The following is a 19974-nucleotide window of genomic DNA, read 5'->3' as shown; positions in this document are numbered from 1 at the left end:
AAATAAATCGTAGAAGAATTAGATCACTTCAGTACAAACTCTTAGATCTAGTGAGTGAAAATATAAAACTAGCAAAATAAAAACTTGGCTTGAAATTTGATGAAATTCAAGTCGACCAGCAAAAACATTTAATTACATTATTATTACACGATACTTACTATGATGGGCTCTGTTGAATATCTAAGTTAAATACATTATTTCTTTTAAAATCTCCTCTGCTCCCGGGTTTTTCAGCAAACAAACTAAATGCATACTTTTGTTGACGGGGTGCTCCTTCCAAAACTGTGAATTTCCTGGCATGTTAGGGCAGGGCTCTGTTGATTGGTATTAATTTTTTGAAAGTTTTCACCTTTGCGTCAAAAGAACTTTAACATGTTTATACTTTCTGTTATGGCAACGGATAATGGAAGAACCACAAAATTTTCATGGATTATCCCACTGACAGACATACACTATGAAGAGATGAATATAGTTAATTCAAAGTTCTTTACAGAAATGTTTTTGGATTTCACTCTATAAGATTTTTTTTAAATTTTAAATTTTGTCAAACCGAAGGTTATTCAACACCTTAACTTTACTTAATTGGATTTTTAAAAATTGAAATTTTTCAAACCAAAGGTAATCTCTTGCGTTTGCAAATGAAGTAAAGACCACCATATTGCATTTGATGATTTACTAAAATTTAGTATTATCTGTATATATTCGTATGAAATTGGTTTATTCTTTTAGGTTTACATAGTCATGGTCAAGCATAATTTTGAAGACTTTTATCAGTTGGTAAAAGACAAACTTTGCATTTAATTTGTCAGATTATGTTGCCTTGGTTTACAGAGTCATGTGTCTTATAGATAATTTATGAAAGACTTTTATCAGTTCTGATGCCCTCAGAAATACAAGATTGTATAACTTTTAACACATTTTTTTCCGTGGCCCCGCGATGCATATCAAGGTCTCGATTTTATTTTTGGGGAATACAGTAGAAACATTAAAGTCATGAAAGAGATGTTGCTAACAGTTTGAAAACGGAAATGGTCGTGAAAATTTTCGATAACCTTGAGATATTGTCTAAACAGTTATTTGAAAATATGAACACCATACACAACCAGAAAAGGTCAACGATTTTCTGAAGAAAGATCAAATAAGAAAATAGAACCATTTTCAACTCGATTTGGATCGATGCATTTCCATTTTAAATCAATCTTGTGACAAAATTTGTCAAAATGTTTTAACATTTACTCTTTCATCTCTGGAAAACATGCGAATAATGTTTACAGATTTTCTGTTGCATTCTAAATATCCAAGTCCTTTGACTTTCAGAAAAAAGAGATTAAACAAGACTGTGTACAAAATTAAAAGTGAGCATCAATTGAAAGTATTTTATTGTTACAAGAAATAAAAGTTTTGGATAGATCTGTGTGCATTAATATTCAATTAATTTAAACACATTTTAGACAGTTGATATATGCATGTAATTGGAATTGTCATTTAATTTTTTAACATTCCTTTATGGAATGCTTATGAAAATGAATGCATTACGACGCATGTAGGTCGCCCGCGTGGCAGAGTGGCAGGAGCGTCTACTCTAGAGTCTCGGGGTAAGGAGTTGCGTGTTCAAATCCCACTAAGGGACGTGGAGATCGGGTCTTTGTATGAGACCGTACAATCCGAGGTCCAGTATCAAAATAGGTGCTGGTACGAAACAATTTCCTGATTACTCAATGGTCATGAGTGCCGAGTATAGAAATTTTGCAGCTCTCCACCGGCAATTGGTGTTTTAAAATCGCCAATTTTGCCAAGAAAAGTTGCATATTACAACCTGGAAAAAGTTCAGAGGGATAGTGTAAAGTGTTTAGCCTGGTTACCCTAAAATAAGACAACTCAGTATTGGTGTTTGGGCAAAGAGAGTGGTCATCAATGCAGATCTCTCATTAAATGTGTTTTTTCAAGGTCTGTACCTACCGGGGTATACACAATATCTGCATAGATATTTTTTAACTTTTCTGTAGATCGGAATGATGCTGAATCATCGAAAAATAAACGCTCCACTATTTTAAATCATTTTCTATATATTTATTCAATTGTCAAACTGCATAACCCTATATTTTCTCTCGTTTGCAGTTGTGAAATTTATTTTCTATTGGATGATTTAAAAATCAACATAGTTCAAGGTTGCTGGTCGTCCTACACTTTTAAAGATGCTGGATCAAGATTCGCACTGCTGATATTTCATGTGTCAATATACAGTTCTACAATCTGAACGTTAGCAACATATCAATAAAAGTTTTTTAAGAAGATTTATATAAGTGCTCTTTATAATTATGTATTCCTTTTTATATTGATTTTTCATTATATGAACATTTATAGTACGCTTCAGTTTACGTATAAAATTGCACGTGTATCCATGCACAAGACAAAAATTAATGAACAAGTTACAATATGCTGTCATACTTTTACTCATGTAGAAATGTGTGTCACAGGACTGGACAAATCAAAAGAAAATGTTACCCTTACAAGTTTTACTTTAAGATGTTGGTTCCTTGTCCAAATGTCCATGTGTGGGGGACTTTGCAGATGTTCGTGTTCTTAGGTTTAATTCAACAGCCAACAGCTATAATAAATGGTAAGCCTGTCACAAATACCATCATTAGAGCTCATACCTGTTAAGATGGAATAAAGCAAACCAATAGGTGTGAAGGCTGTGCAGAGTTGTTGGTAATACTAAACCATATTTTAACAACAAAACTTTACAAGGTCCATCCTAAGATTCCATTAGTCTCTCTCCCTCGAAGTACATTTATACAGGAGGTGAAAATAGCACGGCAAGAAAATAAAAAAGTGCAAAGTGTTTTGGCAGCATTACAGAGTGGGGATCAGGCAATGGTCGAGGATAAAGTTAGCCAGGACCTTTTTCAAGCAATAGAGAGTAGGACATCTGACAATTCTGATGGATTTGTTTTGGTGAGAGCAAAAGAAAGCATTTTCAACAAGCCCTAAGTATAAGTAATGTAAATCAGTATGATACTTGAAGAGGTTGATTTACCAAGTAGTTTGTAGACATCAAAGTAAATTTTTACTGCTGCTGCTGATTTATTAAAAAGGAATTATATCCCCGATAAAGGCATTATATCCTCGATACTGGTAATTAATTAGATTTTTATACAGATATATTCAGTAACAAATAACTACAGGGATTTTGAACTTTTACATAGGTGATGTCTCGACAACCCATACTGGACTAAAGGGTGAAAAATTAATATTGATACCATAAAGATGAAGCTTTTTTGTTTTATTGTTCTCTGCTGGAAAGATATAATGATTGTCATTTTTCTTATTATACACTTCTTTATTACCATGATTGTATTCAAAAGGAATGAGGTGGCATCCGATGATGATTCGGTTTGCCATTTACCTCCAATTTCAAAGTTCCCGTGCATATGAAGCATTACGAGAGTCGGGAATTCTTCGCCTCCCTAACAACTCTACCCTGAGGGATTACAAAATCACTGTATCCCACCAAATTCATGTTTCATATAACCTCTGGGTTTTTAAGGTATAATTTCAGTTTTCAAAGATGATTAACATTTTTAGTATTTTGCTGAAAAATGCACAATAAATGTCAAGATTTTATTTGAAGGAGTTGAAAAAAATAGCAAATAACTTGCCACCAGAGAAAAGATATGTTGCCCTTCTTCATGATGAAATGAAGATTAAAGCAGATCTCGTGTATGACAGAAGGAGTGATCAAGTCATAGGATTTACTAGTCCTGATACCTAGAAATTTGATGAGGTTTGAAATTACCATCACATACATGATGAAGGGAAAATATTTAAGGTTTTAAGGTTTAGAATTCATTTCTCTTTCATTTGTCACAATGGACTTGAGACTAGATCTGATTTCCTTTTATAGTATTCTATGAAAACCATGCTTCATTTGAACAAACTACAACAGAAACACTTGACTTAATGTCAGCTAATTAGCTAAGATGTGATTTTGAGGTACCCTTAGTCTGCCTGAATAACAACTAAGCTGTTAGCCATAAGCAATTTTTCACGATGTTACTTCTACTGCTTTCACATAAATTTGACCAATCTTTGCTCTGCTGCTTCAAAGATGAAGATTTAAAAAAAAATTCCCTTATAAATTCCTATTGTCTTTGCCGTTTTCGAGAAGATTTTTAAAGATTTAACCTATATATTCCTATGTTAAACTTTGATCGTCCATTGTGGCCCCGCCCTACCCCTGAGGGTTATGTTTTCAACAATCGTGAACCCACACCACCTGAGGATGCTCCCATATAAAATATTACCAATCATGGCTTTGCTGTTTTTGAGAAGAAGATTTTTAAAGATTTTTTCAAATAAACTTTCATGTAAAACTTTGATCAGTCAGTGGACCCGCCCTACCACCGGGGGGTCATGATTTGAACAAATTAGAATCTGCACTCCCTGAGGATGCTTCCACATGAGTTTTATCTTTCCTGGCCCAGTGGTTCTTGAGATGTTTAAAAGACGCCATTTATTTTTCGCTTATTCATTATCTCCCTTTGGAAGAGGGCGTGGCCCTCAACTTGAACAAACTTAAATTCCCTTCACCCAAGGATACTTTCATGGCAAATTTGGTTGAAATTGGCCCAGTGGTTTTTTGTGAAGAAGATTAAAATGTTTAAAGTTTACAACGATGACGACTACAGACACCAGAAAAATTCTGATCAGAAAAGTTCACTTGAGCTAAAAAGAGACCGGTTTTGTCAGTGGTCAGATCTACTTTGGTGTCCGGTAGCGTGACCAGTCGGAGGTGTGCCGTTTCCCCCTGAATGCTTTATAAAAGTGGCGAACGTTCGGTCAGATATAGAACTGAATTTTACGGGTAGCCACATAACTCATTAAGCGGACTATTTCAGCTTGTGCATGGAATTCTAGCACCTTATAAGGTGCTTGGAGAATACAATGTGTATAGTAGAGGGGCTTAAGGTCAGTTGACGACTGTTATAAGCGTCTGAGGTCAGCAAGGAGCGTTGGACGGAGGGCCAGTCGTGTCATGTCCAATCATCAATGCTGAACAGGAACCGATGTTGATAGGATAACCGCAGTAGGAGGCGATAGACCCGGGACTACGGTGAAAGCAACTACATGTAGCATGTGGTGACGAGAGAACGTCACAGGACTTAGACGTTCCTTGATGAGAGTTAATGGAGGATGCACATGTGCTGTGACTTCCGGTGAACGTTAGCAGTTGTGATATAGCACAGGAATCTGAAGTTTTTCTCGTAAAAAAAAATCCGGAAAAAATTCCCCCTCTCAACTGAAAAAAAAACCCAGGATGGCAACGTGATTTGGGGGTACCCACCTAAACAAATAGATCTGGGTTTGGCCAGAAAAAATTCGTTTCCGGTTTAGTGTCGCCGGTATACGTTGACGTCTCTTACATGAGTTAAAAATTCTCTTATGGGACGTAAAACAACATACAATCCATCAGTCTTGAGTTTGACGACGTCTAGTATATACAAGTTCACAAAGAACGATGTAAACATGCAATGTCTACGTAATAGGGTTTTTCTATGGGAAAGGATATCAATCACCATTTCCGTCAAATCTATTATTCTGCTGAGTAATTTATAGAAAACATAAGTGCGGTTCAAGTTATTTTTTGCATTTACTGCGATGATTTACTTCCTTAATAAACAACTCATTCTCAACAATCATCTGTTCATTCTGAGTCATATTTTAATAAACGGAAATTTTTATGTCTTATTCTTATCTATTATGTCTGTAAGATTATCTGAACCAGAGGGCATACCGATATAAATAGTTATAAATTAAAACGAGCATACATTTTCTCTACTAAATTAAGTAATCGACTAGTCTTCAACATTTAACAAGGACGCAGTAAAGCGGATCATCCCCTCGTAAAGCATATCTCTAAATCAAGCCAGCATTCCAATCGATTCCGATACTGATTATGTCAATTCTGCATTTTACAGGACACACTAACACAAACACAGACTTGTTCCTGTATCTCCAAGTTGGTTGCCGTCGCCCGCTTGGCGCAGTGGTTAGAGCGTCTGCGCTAGAGTCGCGTAATAAGGATTCGATCTTTACGTCGTAGGTTCGAATCTCAGTGTGGGACGTGGAGACCGGTCCTTCGGATGATATAAACAGAGATCCCGTGTTGCAGTAGGTGCTTGCTCAATGGCCCTGAGTGCCGAGTACAGGACAAAATTTGTAGTTCTCCATCGGCAAGTGGTGGCGTCTCCATATGAGTAAAAAATTTTCGAAAGGGACATTAAACTTAGTATAATCAATCACGTTAGTTTCGAGGGGATAACAAATGTTACTACACATACATCACTTTTGATCTTAATCAACCCAATTGTACTCTTCAAAAATGAGAAAAGGATATTTTTTACTAAATTAATGCAGGGTATTCTCTAAAAAAGTTAATGTGACGCATGTTCCGAGTCAAGTTATGACTATTTAGTGTGGGAAGTTTATAATCGAGAAATGTGTGTCATTAGTATTTATATGGTAAGGCAACATTTCCGTTTGATTTGGCCTATGGTTAAACAACTTCGGATATGACTTGACAAACTATAATTCCTTAATCACCACTATATGACTTTTATGTTTTAAGGAAAACATACAGAATATTTGTCTGCATGGATGAAATAGGGAATATAAATTTTGCCATTGTTTTCTGTCATATCAAAATAATATGCACGATAGGTGAGTTTTGGAATTATCTTACAACTTCTGTGATTCATTTTTGAACGTCAAGTACAGTAAAATGGTACTAGTTCTGATCTGCTTATTTTGTTTCACAGTGACCGCTCAGACTTGTAGATATTGTGGCGGTGATGGATCGTGTGATGAAAGGTCGCAGTGCAACTATGGATGTGTCCCTGGATTTTTTTCTTTTACTTGCAAGCAGTCATGTGGTCAGTGCGCCGGAAATGGTAGCTGTAATATAGCTTCCGGGATCTGCAATGAGAAGAAGTGCTTGGCGACTTTTTTCGGACCGCTGTGTACACAGCCATGTCCTAATTTTTGTGGCGGGAATGGAAGTTGTGATTTCATCACAGCAAATTGTCAAAATGGATGCAAACCAGGGTATATGGGATCAAGATGTGAAATTTCGTGTCCTTATAATAACTGTAAGAATCCATGTAATGTCTTGAACGGTGACTTTTGTTCTTCCGGTTGTCTAGATGGGTTTTATGGAGAAGTGTGTGATAAACGCTGTGAATGCCAAGACACCGGAGTCTGTGAACAGAAAACTGGAGTTTGTATTCGATCGGCATCTTCGACAACATCACGTAGGACAGACAATGCGTCATGGTCAACTACTGGTTGGTATTTCTAGACATCTCGAGTGTTAAACTGCGTACACGATTAACTGCTTTCTTAAATAAATGATTCAAATCCGAGTCGACACTATTTCAGCCATATTTCGGCCACTTAATAAATAACATTCATATATGTATCATTGTTGTTAAAGTAAACTTCCCTAAATTGATATTGCGTTATAAATCTAACTGGCCAAACATCAGATATCTGTGCAAATATAAAATATTCCGCCAACCAAACTTTAGAAATTTTCCAGATTCCATGTTCCAGGATACAGAGAAAATAATTGCTGAATAACTCGAAATCAAAGGCACCCGACAAACAGATTATTAGACTTCTGTCCGGAGTAAATGAATTCCTAGTCTATTATACCAATTGTCAGAAGGGAAGAAAAATATTGTACTGTAAATTAAATTCCCTCTGAATAACATACATGCATTGCATGAATATTTCGGAAACTACCATACAATTATGGACTCTTTCGGTGGTGAATTTGGTTTATTGATTGTATAATCTTTAACGTCCCTCTCGAGAATTTTTCACTCATATGGAGACGCCACCACTTGCCAGTGGAGAGCTGCAAATTTTGTCCTATGCTTTTTTGTGCCAGCACCTTCTGCGAATGCGATACGGGACCTCGGTTTAAAAGGTCTCATCAGAAGGACCAGACTCCATGTCCCGCAATAATATTCGTAGTCAGAATTGTTATGAATACGAGTCACACTGAAAGCTGCATGACGAATTTATTTTCATTTGTCGAAGCTTTAATGTATGTTGTTTAACGCCCCTCTCGAGAGTTTTTCACTTGTAAGGAGACGCCACCGTTTGCCGATGGAGAGCTGCAAATTTTGTCCTATACTTGGCACTCGGGGCCGTTGAGCAGGGACTACTGCGTCACGGGACCTCGGTTTATACAGCCTCATCCGAAGGACAGGTCTCTTCACGTCCCACAGTGGGATTCGCACCCCCGACGTAAGGATCAACTTACTTCGCAACCCTAGAGCAGACGCTCTAACCACTGTGCCACACAGGCGATTTTACCAATTTTAAATTCCATCCTTTCGCTGGGTGTGGAAATAATTCTGCAATAGACTTATCTAATAGTTTTCTTGCTCAGATCTACAGCTAACTCCGGCGGCTGCAACCATTGTTTTCAATATTGTATAAGGTATTGTGACGTCAAATTGCCCCAGCCCGCGCACTGACTCTCCGGTGAATACGTCTTCAAATCCTGTAAAAATGTGTTCTCCAGTCATGGAGAAATAAATAAATACTTTCCTTACGTTACCTACGTCTATAATTGATTGGTAAAAAAAAAAACTAAGCGAGAATTACGTGAATTAGATTTGCTAAATATGTACAAGCAAATGTCCCTTTGCTATCATAGTGCCCAGCTGTTCAAGGTCTGAAACCATTTGGAGCTTCCAAAGCTCCCAGACCTTATGTCTCAGAGAAGTGTTTCCAAACACTCACTAATAAATTTTTATTATTGATATAGGTTTGGAACGTAATGTACCTGAAATGGCATGTCTGTAGTAGTTTGAGACCCGCAAATGAAGCACAATAAACTCCTTACCCTTTATCACGATCCGCACTATTCAACCGCCACCGGTAGACTAACTAGAGCATCAGCGCTCGCCGGTATTTATAGCCTTACCCAAAGACGCTGTGTCATCGTCTTTCTCACTACAACGTTTGATGTAACATAGCCAACACACTTGGAAGCATTTGATTGATAACTAATTTGCATATTACCGGATAATCCCTATTAACCGCCCCGGGCGCTTAGAAAATTGCGAAAAGGGGGAGGTTATTTTGGTATTCTCTTAGTAATATTTCATATCATATTTTAACTCAAAAATATTTTGGAAAAAGAAAATAAATTCAAAGAATCTCCAAAATAAGTACTAACTTTACTTAAAATAAAGATCATCCACCCAAAGTGTGCTAAATGAATCATTTTCCATCAAGAAATTGGATAATAAACAAGTTTCATTTTCAATTTACTCAAATTTTTGCAGACTTTTGATACGATTCTAGTCTTTCTAGATAATTTTAATCACTGAAGAGGGGGCACTTATTTCCAGACAATTGAAAAAGACCTAAGGGGGCGCTTAAAGGGGCGGGGGGGGGGGGTTAATAGGGATTATAATTTAATTGATTAAGGACATTTCTACTACAGTGTCATGAACTGTTTGTGCTTGCTTAGATTTCAAAGGAACTCTTTAAAAAATTCATTATTAAATGATCTTTTTTATCCAAGCAAAATATTTTTTCTTGAATGAATAAATCTGCGCCTCATATGATGAAACATACGGAGATATCGAACAGTATTCAAGATCAAAAATCCATAAACATAACGAAGTAAGAGCAGAGCAAACACTGACCTCCAAATTCATGCAATAAATTGTTTTTGATTGATTGATTATTTAACGTCCTTTTCAAGATTTTTTCCACTCATATGGAGACGCCATCACTTGCTGGTGGAGAGCTGAAAACTTTTGTTCTATACTTGACACTCTGGGCCATTGAGTAGAAAGGGATCTTTTTTGTGCCAGCACCTACAGCAACACTGGACCTCGGTTTTTAACAGGCTCATCCGAAGGACCGGTCTGCACGTCCCACAGTGGGATTCGAAACCGCAATGTAAAGATCAGCTCCATATTTGCAACTCTAGAGCATACTTTCTAACCACTGTTCCACGCGGGCGACAATTTTTTATGATATGCAAACAAGTAAATACTTAAAACATAAATTTCAAATTCAGCACTGCTCTCAAAGTCACTTTCAATTTTAAAGTACAGTTACTAAAACCCTAGGATACATAACACTGAATTGACAATCAATAATTTTATGACGTGAACCACTCTATTGTCTAATACTCTTGGAAGTTTTCGTTCAGCGAACGATAATTTTTGCGGTAAAATCGAAGAGGTTGATGAATTCGAAACATAATAGGACAATGTTTTAGAAAAGCGTTATGATAACGTTTAAAAAAACATACAAAATAATGTTATAGAACTTTTTAAAATTTTCACAAGTTTTAATAACTTTGTTGTGCTACCGGGTATGGATTACTGTTTGCTCAATTGTTTGGTCAAATCGACACTTTTTAGGTCTGTTTTCGTCCGACGTCCTCCGTCGTTCGTAAACTTTTGAAAATTTTTAGCTTCTTCTCTGAAACAACTGAATTAGTTTCAACCAAATTTGGTAAACAGCATCTATGAGTAAAGGGAAATAAATTTGTAAATTTCATGGTCCCTGCCCCCCTGGGGTCTAAGGGGTGGGGCTAAAACCACCAAAAATTAATGCAATCTTTAATAATCTTCTTCACTCCTGGACATCAAGCAGTCAAACTGTTGGGATGATTATACATGCATTAAGGAGTAAGCCTTCTATCAAAATTGTGAAATTCATGGTCCTTGGATCGGGGGTTCTGGTGTTAGCGCGGGGCTATATAGATCAAATATTGGAAGTGCTTTATTTCTTTGAAAATCTTGAAATTTGACTATATAGTGAAAGTACAATAATACTAAATCTTCTTTGCTCCTGAGTATTAAAAAAAACTAAGTATATAGTTCTGATGACCAAGAGTGCCTCTTTTAAAATTGTGAATTTCATGGCTCCTGGGTGAGGAAATCTGTTGTTAGGGCGGGGCTCTATATAGTGAAAATATGTTAATTCTTTAGAAATCTTCTTTCCTCCTGAGAATTTGATAAATTAACCAATATTTATAGTCAAATTGAATAAATCTGCCTCCTCATTAATAGTAAATTTCAAGGCCCCAGGGTCAGGGGTTGTGGTGATAGGGTGGGGCTCTAATGATTACATATTGAAAATGCATAAATTCTTTATACAAGAGGCTCACGGGCTTTTATAGGTCACCTGAGTATCATGAAACAACCTTCCAACAATCGAATTTGGTTCTTGTTTTAAACCAGAGGCATTGAAATTCACAATTTTGAAAGAGGCACCATTGCGTATCATAATTATACACTTAGCTTTCTTACTCTTGTAACTTAATACTCAGAGTTAGATCCAGATCCGAGTAACAAAGAGAAAATACATTTCAACGTTATAACCAGTCGTGCACCCCACCCCACAGGAACCACTGACCCTGGAGCAACATATTTCAAAATTTTCGAAATTTTATCATAAATTTTATTTCATCATAAATGGTTGATTAATACCACAGCGCAGATTTCAAAGCATTAATTTATCTTCAGACCATGTTCATTGTACTGTAACACCCCCTCCCCCCCCCAATACCCCTGACCCAGGCAACATGAAATTATCCATTTTGCAAGATGCACCTTTCTTTATCATAAATATGAATACTAAGATCATTGGATAATACCCTGGAGCAATGGAAAAGATTTTTAAAGAATTCATGCACTTTCAATATGAATAATCATTAGAGCCTCGCCCTAACACCAGAACCCCTGACCTAGGGGCCATGAAATTCACAATTTTTGAAGAGGCATCCTTCCTCATCATAACTATGTACATAGTTAATTGGTTTAATACCTAGGAGCTGATAAGAAGATTTTTTGAAGAATCAATGTATTTTCAGTATAAAATAAATAGAGCCCCGCCCTAACACCACAACCCCCAATCCAGGGGCAACAAAATTCACAATTATTGAAGAAACACCCTTGCTCATCATAACTATGTACTTAGTTTGTTTAATACCCAGAAGCAAAGAAGATTTTTGAAGAATTAATGTCTTTTAACTATATATAATTAAAAGAGCCCCTCCTTACACCAAAACCCCGACCCAGGGGCCATGAAATTCACAATTTTGGAAGATGCACTTTTGTTAATAATAGCTACGTACATAGTTCATTGTTTAATACCCAAGAGCAGAGAAGAAGATTTTTGAAGAATGCATTTTCACTTTATAATCAACAGAGCCTAACACAAGAACCCCTGACCCTTGGGCCATAAAATTCACAAATTTGGAAGATGCACTCTCGTTAATCATATCTATGTACTTAGTTAGTTTCTTGAATACCCAGGAGCAGAGAAGATTTTCAAAGAATTGATGCATTTTCACTATATTTAATCATTAGAACTCCACCCTAACACCAGAACACCCTTGACCCAGGGGCCATAAAATTCACAATTTTGGAAGAGGCATCCTTCCTCATCATTACTATGTACTTGGCTAGTTTGTTTAATACCCAGGAGCAGAGGAGAAGATTTTTCCGTGTCTCAGTAGGTGCTGACACGAAAAAGATCCCTCCCTGCGCAATGGCCTTGTGTGCCGAGTATAGGACAAAATTTGCAGCTCTCCACCGGCAAGTGGTGGCGTCTCCATAAGAGTGGAAAATTCTAGAGAGGGACGTTAAACAATATACAATCAATCAATCAATTCTGTTAAGTAGAATTGTGAAAGTTTCAAATTTCATCATTTCTTTAAGAAATAAAACTGAAAGGCCCGATGACAGAAAAGTTCGTATGTCAAAAAAGGGGTCCTTACCTTAAAACAAGAGGCCCACGGGTCTTATAGGAAATCTGAGTATCATGTAACAACTTTCCATCAATTAAATTTGGTTCATGTTTTAAACCAGAGGCCATGAAATTCACAGTTTTGAAAGAGGCACCATTGCTTATTATAATTATACACTTAAAGGTACTTGGACACAGATTTGAAGTTAATATTTTCTCTATAATATTACGACTTATATATTTTCATAGCATTTCATACAAAAATTAATTAAAAATCTTATTTCATTTAAAAGTTATTAAAATTTCAAATTTTTTGGCGGGTTGAATTGACACATCCTTGCACTTTCACAAATTTTAATTTTATTCTTAATACTTAGGAAAAGTGGCAATTTACACCAAATAACAAAACCCCTGAGCAAGGGGCCATGAAGTTCACAATTTTGGGAGAGGCAATCTTGCTAATCATATCTATGTAATTAGTTTATTTGATACCCAGGAGCAGAGAAGATTTTCAAAGAATTAATGTATTTTCACTCTATAATCAATAGAACCCCACCCTAACACCACAACCCCCAATCCTACCCTAACAAAAAATATAACTATGACACTTTGAAAACTTTGATTTACTATAGTGATAACTTTGAAAAACTTTATCGAAAACTTTGACACTTTGAAAAACTTTGGCAAAAACTATGACACTTTGAAAAACTTTGGCGAAAACTTTGACACTTTGAAAAACTTTGGCAAAAACTATGACACTTTGAAAACCTTTATCGAAAACTTTGACACTTTGAAAAACTTTATCGAAAACTTTGACACTTTGAAAAACTTTATTGAAAACTTTGACACTTTGAAAAAATTTATTGAAAACTTTGACACCATGAAAAACTTTATCAAAATCATTAACACTTTCACACTTTGAAAAACTTTGACACTTTAATTTACTATAGTTCATTATAGTAAACTTTAGTTAACTATAGTAACTATAGTTTTTTTTTTGTTAGGGTAGGGCCATGAAATTCACAATTTTGGAAGAGACACTCTTGCTCATCATAACTTTGTACTTAATTAGTTTATTTGACACCCAGGAGCAGAGAAGATTTTCAAAGAATTAATGCATTTTTACTATATATAATCAATAAAGCCCCGCCCTAACACCAGAACCCCCAAACCTGGGGGCATAAAATTCTTAATTATGGAGGAGGCACTATTGCTCATGATTACCATGTATTAATTAGTTCATTTAATACCCAGGAGCAGAGAAGAATATTTTAAAAGCATTATAATGTTTTTCAATATATAATCAATAGAGCCCGCCCTAAAACCAGAATTCCCAACGCTGGGGACATAAAATTCACAATGGAAGAGGCACTCTTGCTCATCATAACTATGCACTTAGTTTATTTAAAACCAGGAGCAGAGAAGAAGAAAAATAATGCATATTCACTATATAATCTATATAGCCCCACCCTATCACTAGAACCTCTGACCCTTTGGCCATGAATTTTAGTTTTGGTAGAGGCCTCAATGCTGATTACAATCATGCAAACAGTTTGACTGCTAGATTATTAGGAGTAAAGAAGATTTTTAAAAATTGCATTAATTTTGGTGGTTTTGGCCCCACCCCTCAGGCCCCGGGGGGGGGGGCAGGGGCCATAAATTTAACCATTTTTGTTCCGCTTAACCCGTGGATGTTAAATGCCAAATTTGGTTGATTTTGGCAAGCCGTTCCAGAGTAGAAGCTGAAAATGTTCAAAAGTTTACGACCGATTGACGGCCAACGTCGGACGAAAACGGATGAGTGACTCAGGTTACCTTAAAAAGAAGGACCTGTTTAAATTATTTGAATTATTGCAATGTTTCATAATTCATTAGCATTGGCAAGTTTGTTGTATTCATAAGAAAATATCTACGTTTATCTTTCATCATGATACCGCTAGTTGAATGTACTTTTTTTTCTAAAGCGGAATCCGTTTATCTGATGACAAGTTTTATCAAATTAAAGCGTTAACTGAGCTAAAACAATAGAGGTGTCGCAATCAGTTATATGTTCCTAGTGATGATTAACATGGTCACTAATATTCCGTAGAAACATAATTTGATAGACCTACAGTTTTCTCTGTCTGCATGAGTCCTCTTTCATTGAGGACTCCATTGTTATTTACAAAAAAAACCCCGGAAAGTCCGTTATGCCTATACACCGTGCTACTCATTCATTTTTGATCTAATTTCAATATTATAACTTTACACACAAGTAGACTCCACTAAGGTACATAATTGTATGTATCAGTTTTTGATTTCGATGAACGGTGTTGCCATGGTTATTAGGAATGGAAACTTCTGTTAACTTCTTTTGAAACGCTCATCATCCTACATTTTTAGTTTAATTTATATGCATAACTTTATAATGCATGGTTTTTTTATTTAAGAAATCAGAACAAGTAGCACACGACCCACAAGAACTTCCACAACATCGAACGGTAGCGGTGCTGTACTAATGAACACTGGACTGATTGCAGGATTAACAATGTCTCTTGTACTGGTTCTTATCCTGTCCATCCTATCTGCTTGTCTCTTGATCAAATACTTCAAAAGGTAATTGTAAAAAAAATTAAGAGAGTACTTAAATAGAAAGTTTACTGAAGAAAAACCAGAAGTAATTGTAAAAAAAAAATTAAAAGAGTACTTAAATAGAAAGTTTACTGAAGAAAAACTAGAATATATTTACATTTTTTTTTCTAGAAAACAGAAAAAGCCTCATGTATACGAGTGTCCAATTAATCAGCAAGCTAAAGGTAAATGTTATTCAAGTAATATTAAATCTATGGAACATTGCCACGTAATTCAAACACTAGTACCTGAAGCGTGAATATCCCCCACATTTTAAAAGTGCATACAGAAGCTTATGATTTCTTGAAGAAAAAAATACTCACTGTATTCCCCTTCAATCACATCCATGGTGTTCTACATATGAGAGTAGTTGGGTCTTTTTTTTTTTAAATCTTACATTCATATTTATAATGTTGTTTAAACACGGTTAACTGTGAATTGTACTTTTTCCAAGGTTATAACCATATATTTTCGTAAGCAAGCACTCTCTCGGTGATATATTTTCATAAAAGGTTCCTTAAGGTCATACTTAGGTGCTTTCTTTCGACGCAGTTTTTTCAGCATTGACTAAATTTATTGCAGATGCTTAAAATTTCAGTTGTATCTATTTAGGTGTGTCACAAGATTTGGTTATTTTTCACGTATCCATTGTCAACTTCCTGTTAATCCATGCTCTGTTCGTACAAAACGTCCGCCACAACTACTTCAAGGCAGATGCTTAGTTTTGAAGTTTTATTACACTCTTACAGCATCATATACATGTACAGGTGTATTCATATCGGGGCGATTGTTTGTATGTTGTTTAACGTCCCTCTCGAAAATTTTTCACTCATATTGAGACGCCACCACTTTCCAGTGGAGAGCTATAAATTAAATTTTGTCCTATACTCGGCACTCAGGGTCATTCAGCAATGAGGGATCTTTTTCGTGCCAATACCTAATGTGACAAGGGACCTCGGTTTATACGGTTTCATCCGAAGGACCAGTCTCCATGTCCCACACTCGCTTCGGATGAGACTGTATAAATCGAGGTCCCGTGTCGAGGTTGGTCCTGGCACGAAAAAGACCCTTCACTTCTCTATTACCGTTAGTGCCGAGTAATGGACAAAATTTTCAGCTCTCCATTGGCATTTGGTGGCGTCTCATTATAAGTGAAAATTTCTCGAAAGGAACGTTAAACAACGTACTACAATAAATAATTTTATCATTAACGAATTTTAAAACACCGTTGATGATTATCAATGTTTATTTACGCCTAGTCGGCAATATTTCGGCGGGGAAATTTCAATACTGATAGTTTACGGTATGAACGGTGTTGAAATTTATGGCGGCCCCCTATGTGACTATCTATTTCGACAATCAGAGAAACGATCTTTATGGTGCCAAGGGGGGGGATGTAATCACTGTTGATGAAATATAGTCATTAGATTTTTATTTTTATTTTCATCATGTGGGTGTTAAAAAATGTGAATGGTAGTACTACATTGCCCGCTTCTCAGTCGAATCTGAGTTATGCTTATTATCATAGGATTTCGCCAAAGTTTACATGTACATGCTTTTACCTTAATTGTTGGGTTTTACTTCAGTAAAGGACATATTATTAACATTTAACTGCTATTTAAAATTAATTAATCGACAAATAAACATTTCTTAATTACTTTTTATTATTTAAAGAAATAGTTTACGACAGTCTAGAGGCAATTGCAGAAAATGATTATGTTGAAATACGTTCCGACTCCTTCATAGGGTATGTACGTATGTTATTCGTTAATTATTTCAAAAAGTAATCGTTACAAAAAAAATGTGTTTTCAATTTTTAAAGCATTATCAAGAGTTTCAAATGGAGAAATGGTGTGCAGTTTATTCATGAGGTTGATCCCACGTAATATTCCTCTAATTAATGTTCATAAGATCCTGCAAAAACTCGAAATATACAATTTCTTAATTTTTAGCTCACCTGAGCCGAAAGCTCAAGTGAGCTTTTCTGATCAAAATTTGTCCGTTGTCTGTCGTTTTTGTCGTTGTCATAAACTGATCACATTTTCATCTTCTTCTCAAGAACCACTGGACCAATTTCAGTCTAACTTGCTACAAAGTATTCTTGGTAAAGGGGATCCAAGTTTATTCAAATGAAGGGCCAGGCCCTCTTCCAAGGGGAGATAATTATGAAAAATTAATGGTATTCTTAAAAAATCTTCTCAAGAACCATCGGAACAGAAAAGATGAAACTCCTGTTGAATCATCCTCATGTAGTGTACATACAAGTTTGTTCAAATCATGATCCCCGGGTGTAGGGCGGGGCCACAATGGCCGATCAAAGTTTTACATAGGAAAAATCTTTAAAAATCTATTTCTCAAGATCCATAAGGACAGGAAAGAAGAAACTTTTGTTAAATCATCCTCTGGCAGTGTACATTCAAGTTTGCTCAAATCATGACCCCCGGGGGGCAGGGTTGGGCCACAATGGCCGATCAAAGTTTTACATAGGAATATATGGGGAAAATCTTGAAAAATTCTCTTCTCAAGAACCATTGGGACAGGAAAGATAAAACTCTTGTTGAATCATCTTCAGGTAGTGTACATTCAAGTTTGTTCCAATCGTGACCCCCGGGAGTAGGGAGAAACCACAATGGCCGGTCAAAGTTTTACATAGGAATATTTTGGGAAATCTTTAAAAATTCTCTTCTCAAGTACTACAAAGTCATAATAAGTGATATTCATACGAAAGCATCCTCAGGTAATGAAGATACTAGTTTGTTCAAATCATAACCTCCAGAGATAGGATGGGGCCACAATGGGGGTAGGGAGGGAAACAATAGGGAGTCAAATTCCAATTATTACAAAGTAATATATACAAACAAAATCTTTAAAAAAAAATCTTTAAAAATCTTTTCTCAAGAACTTTCTTAAGAAGTTATATACAGTATTGATATGGAGGGATTTTCAAGAAGTCTTAGAATTCAAGCTCCCTCCCCCCACCCCATTAGTAATCTTTTCAATTCGGATCTGATTTGTGCTTTTTCCTAGCTCAGGTGAGCGATGTGGCCCCTGGGCCTCTTGTTTAAATATAAAAACATGTAGGAATATTTTATTTTTATTTCTTTAAGCCCCCGTCAAAGTTATAAGGGTAGAATTTTTGCGTAATTGTCAGTTGGCAATTAATGATACCGTTTGTTTTAATAAAAAGTACCGGTAGGACAGACGGATGCACGAAATTGCCGTTTTTTAATCTAAAAGGCGGTCGTAACTCTTCATAAACTGTTTTGACATTCGTGTGCACCTATAAATCGGCGGAAGAACTCTGTCCGCTTGCAATAAATACTTACAATTTATCACCAAAACTGATAAAAACACTAATTCAGTTCTCTTTTTTCAATAAAACATAAAAATGTTTTACCTTCGATTCGAATTTTCAAAATGAAAAGGCGGTCGCAACTTTCACTTTGGTATCAACATTGTTATTTCTGGTATAAAATATAATAAAAGGTCAAATTAAAGATCGGCGGAAGTACTTTATCTGAAATAGTTAGAATATAAAAATTTCAATTTTTTTTACATTCTCTATATAAACTTTTATGAAATCCGCCGCCATTATAGCCCCAGTGATATGTAACTGAGCAGAATGAACACCATTTCTCCATATTTGATGATTGAGGTACAAAAAACTTCTTATTACTCTTCATTAAAGCGGTAGTAACATCTAATTATATAATTATTTATTAAAATGTGCTGATTGTTTATTATAATGAGTTAATTTAAAACTTATTTTTGTTTGTTTTCTTAAGATAAACGGTATTATATTTTAAAGGGAAAAGGACGCTGGATACACGATAGTTCATCTGTAATGTCTGCAGTCCAGCGATGGCTTCAATGTGGTCAGCTTGTCGTGATAACTAGAGTCTCTGTTGTCAATCAGTTACATCTGAAAGGATACTACATATATACCAAAGACATTAAATGTTGTTTGCATCCCATTCAGTTTTATCCAATCGAAGTCAAATTTCTAAAAAATAAATTTTAACCATAAGTAATTTAAATAATTCAGTTTTATCCAAATTGAAGGATAACTTGATATGACAAAACAGTCTAAGGATCAATGGTTTATATAGTGTATCAGGAGGCCCATGGGCCTGGACATCGCTTACCTGAGTAACTTTTGCCATGTTCTTGACCAGTGTCCTCTTGTAGTACATATTCATAATTGTGACCCAATTCTATCCCAGAGTTCATGAACAATATAGAATCTACGATACCCTAAGATGCTTCCACATAAGAGGGTCATGTCCCCTTGGCGGAAGTGAGCCGGTACTTTTTATTTTCCACAGCAATTCTCCATTTCAATAGATATACATGTACGCCTTTCAACACGCAAGAGATTATATTTTTATTATTTTTATTTGTGATTTCTTGTGGCGAATTACAAAATAAATGCGTAAAAATATATACTTTAGGCAGTATGGGTGAACAATTTCTTGTCGTCTGCAGAATGGCAGATTCTGAAGCTTTAAGACAGCCCTCTGATTTTACTTAGCTTCTACTACTAAATTGTAGGTCACCTGAGTCACTCAG

At 35.8% G+C, this 19974-nt stretch overlaps 1 protein-coding gene across 1 annotated transcript; it reads left to right on the top strand.

The window, feature by feature from the left end:
* Window positions 1–6528: 6528 nt before the first annotated feature.
* Window positions 6529–19844, top strand: LOC134270079 (multiple epidermal growth factor-like domains protein 10). Its single transcript, XM_062752256.1, has 6 exons — window positions 6529–6723; window positions 6822–7346; window positions 15225–15390; window positions 15538–15590; window positions 17080–17152; window positions 19214–19844. The coding sequence occupies exons 1-6, from the start codon at window positions 6657–6659 to the stop codon at window positions 19248–19250; spliced, it is 921 nt and encodes a 306-aa protein (XP_062608240.1). The 5' UTR covers window positions 6529–6656; the 3' UTR covers window positions 19251–19844.
* The last annotated feature ends 130 nt before the right edge of the window (window positions 19845–19974 follow it).

The sequence above is a fragment of the Saccostrea cucullata genome, unplaced genomic scaffold (genome assembly GCF_032062105.1).
Source record: "Saccostrea cucullata isolate Sc308-1 unplaced genomic scaffold, CSIRO_AGI_Scuc_v1 ctg1532, whole genome shotgun sequence".
Taxonomy (NCBI): domain Eukaryota; kingdom Metazoa; phylum Mollusca; class Bivalvia; order Ostreida; family Ostreidae; genus Saccostrea; species Saccostrea cuccullata.
Note: the sequence above shows the minus strand (reverse complement) of the source record. Positions and strands in the feature narration are given on the sequence as shown.